The 2954-nt window shown below is 50.3% G+C and overlaps 1 protein-coding gene across 1 annotated transcript; it reads right to left on the bottom strand.

Annotated features, from left to right (window-relative positions):
- Positions 1-202: 202 nt before the first annotated feature.
- LOC126948902 (sterile alpha motif domain-containing protein 1) lies at positions 203-781 on the bottom strand. Its single transcript, XM_050781366.1, has one exon. The coding sequence runs from the start codon at positions 779-781 to the stop codon at positions 203-205; it is 579 nt and encodes a 192-aa protein (XP_050637323.1).
- Between the last annotated feature and the right edge of the window lie 2173 nt (positions 782-2954).

The following is a 2954-nucleotide window of genomic DNA, read 5'->3' as shown; positions in this document are numbered from 1 at the left end:
GGCGCGCTCGGCCGGGGGAGGGAGGGGACCAGGGCCAGAGCGGAGGCGAGGGTCACCTGAGGTTGGGGGTGGGCGCACCAGCTCTCCGCACGCTCCTCTCTTTCTAGTCCTCGCCGCCACCACCTCGCACAGGTCGGAGATCCCTCCTTTCCTTGGCTCCTTTGCGTTGGGGAGGGGATAAGGCTGAGGGGTCGGCGCTTGGTCAGCGGGCGGGGACGGTAGATTTCACTTGCACCTGACAGTCCCTATTCTTGCCAGTTTCGCCGGGCAAATCCTGGCGACCAGGTTTGTTCTTCCAGCAACTTTGTTCAGAAGGTTGGTAGGGAGGGGAAACGCCGAGGGGCCCCAAGAGACGCCGGAAAGCGGCTCGGAGCGTGGGCCGGGCTGGAGAGCAAGTCCCCAAGCGGCCCTGAGGCTGGGAGCGCGGCCGGGAGGCGCCGCCGCCGCCGCCGGGATGCGCTCTGCTTAGCGGGACTGCCGGGGGCGCCTGAAGGCCAGCGCTCCAAGGACACGCGGCCACCCGCTCCTCGCGCTCCCCGGCCCAGACGCAGCCAGGGCCGGAGCCGAGCAGGCGAGCGGAGCTGCGGGGAGCGCGGGTGAAGGGTGGCAGGAGGGAGGGCGCGCGGGAGGCGGCCCCTCCTCGGCGAGCCATGCGTGCCACGGGCAGCTGAGGAGCTGCCGGTCGCCGCTGCCAAGTCTCCACTCCGCTTTTGTCTTGCCCTCCAGTGAATGGGAAGATGGAGATGGATGTTGAGGGAGTTTCTCCGCGCCCGGAGCCCATCCCCCGCTCCCAGGGGGCTGGCGGAGCCTGCCAGGCGCCGCCACAGCCGCCCCAGCCCCAGCCGCCGCCGCAGCAGCTGGCTCAGGATGAACTGCCCGGCGAGAGTGCAGGCGCTGAGGACAGCGACGATCCGGAGACGAGACCCAACGGCGAGAAAGGAGAGAGCAAGGTAGGTCCACAGTGTTGGCGCTGTGCTACCTTTTGAACAAAACCAAGGAGTTGCTGTCGTGGCTGTCACTTTAACCCCTCCGCTCCCCAACCCCCTTCCCTCGTTTGTGTGGGGGTGGGGGTGGCAGATGTGAAGAAGGCTTAAGATTTAAGGGAATCCATGGGCGATAGTGACTTTCCGAACTGGAGGGTATGTGTAGAAGTCTGTCCTGGTTTCAGTGTTCAGCGGTGTGTGCAGAGAAAAGTCTTCTGGTACATGCGGTGTGATGCTCTGGGCGAGCACAGCACCTCAGTAAAGCAGTGATGAGACCTTTGCTTGCCCTCGCAGTTTAACTGAGGCTTATTTGGATGATATAGGTCTAGGAGAAACAGTTCTTTAGGAGCTGCTAAGTGGCTTCTGAGACTCCTTGGAGGGTGGTGACATCAACCTAAAGAAAACAATGGGAGCAAAGTTTGGCTCATTTGCAGAATGGAGTGCCCTGCTTAACCCTGCTCTAAGCTGGAGGTCCTCCTCTTGACCTGGCATCCTCCTTCTAGGAGGGTAGAGATCAAGTGCCTGCCAGCAGATGAGCCCTACAAATCTTTTGCAGCCCTGCTGTGTCATTGTAGACCAGGGGATAGCTGCTACTTGCTGTGGAAAGAGGAGTTCTTCAGGTAATTGGATTCTAGTAAGAAATGGCTTGAATGTTATTTTCTGGTGCTGATGCCTCTTCCGCTGAGAAAATTGTAAAGTAGAGGAAATGGCATAGAAAATACTGCCTTGGTAGTATTAGTAGGGTGTGTTTATTACAGCTTTGTCTCTGAGCAGTCTTCCTTCACACACTGGGAGTTTAGTTTTGTGGAAGCTAATGTTGCTTTGTTTTATCTGTATAAAGTGTACACTGTATATTTGTTAATATATTTTGAAACTGGCTGGTAATATTGGGGAAAAGTTGGTTCAACAAATCAGACTATTGGAACCAAATGAGCCAGTCAATCTACTTTCTCACTTCTGCTCACTTGAGGAAGTGTGCAGGAAAATGGGCACTTCTGCTAGTTAGAAAGGAATTGTGTGTCATGAAGTGCCCCTTAATGGAGATTGCCTTGGTTTCTGTTAGAGCTTTCCTAAGATACTAGTGGATTAAATAAATACTGGAAACATGTCGGGATCACATTGAATTGCTGTTCTGTGTTTGGAGACAGGCTCATTTAACAAGTTCAGATTTGCAAATGTTCAGAATTGTTTTGCATTTTGAAACTGAGCTAAGAATCAAAATTGTTGTTTATCTTCCAAAATCAATATTGTTATTTAAATGGAAGTTTACCAAGGAACTAGAATTTGAATACACTCTAGATGCGACCGGGGTGCCTTACAAATGCATACAAGATTTACATTGTGAAAACTATGATGAATTTTAATATTCTGATATCCTCAGCTTTCCAGTCGCTCTTGATTTCATGAATATTTAATTCTGTCATGACTGCATATTTACTACTTTAAATGACTGTCTGCGCTCAGTTTTATGAAATAACCATAACTGAGCATCAATTACCTAATTGAACTTTAAGTCTCTTTTGCAAAATAGGTGTGGAGAATAATTAAAATATACAGCCAGTACTGCCATTTCCATATTGTTGATTCACATGCCCTGAGCATGAGAAATTCCTGCCATCAGCAAAAATCTGTGCTTATTTGTTTCCCTTTGATGCACCATGCAGACTGTCTAACGTTCTACCAGTTGTGAGGAATAAGGAAGGCAATGCACTAGAAATATTACAGCAGGTTAAAAGAGGACTGAAAGCGGGTTGATTACATTTAGTTAATTAGCATGTTCAGATAATTGAGTATTCTGATGATGTGATTTGCTTCGTGTTTGTCTGCGGTTTCTTGAGGTGGAAACAAAATACTACTTTTTTTTCACTCCAGGTGTTTGTCTTAAAAAATTATGTTGCATCCTTCTCTTAACCTAGATATCAGCTGTGTTAACCCTTTGCTTGCCTCTGATACTGTCCTACTGGTTCTTTT

Source organism: Macaca thibetana, chromosome 2, assembly GCF_024542745.1.
Source record: "Macaca thibetana thibetana isolate TM-01 chromosome 2, ASM2454274v1, whole genome shotgun sequence".
Lineage (NCBI taxonomy): Eukaryota > Metazoa > Chordata > Mammalia > Primates > Cercopithecidae > Macaca > Macaca thibetana.
This window is presented reverse-complemented; position numbering and strand designations above follow the sequence as displayed.

Coding starts and splice junctions, on each gene's coding strand:
- LOC126948902 (XM_050781366.1), bottom strand. CDS start 781: ATGGGCTCCGGGCGCGGAGAAACTCCCTCAACATCCATCTCCATCTTC.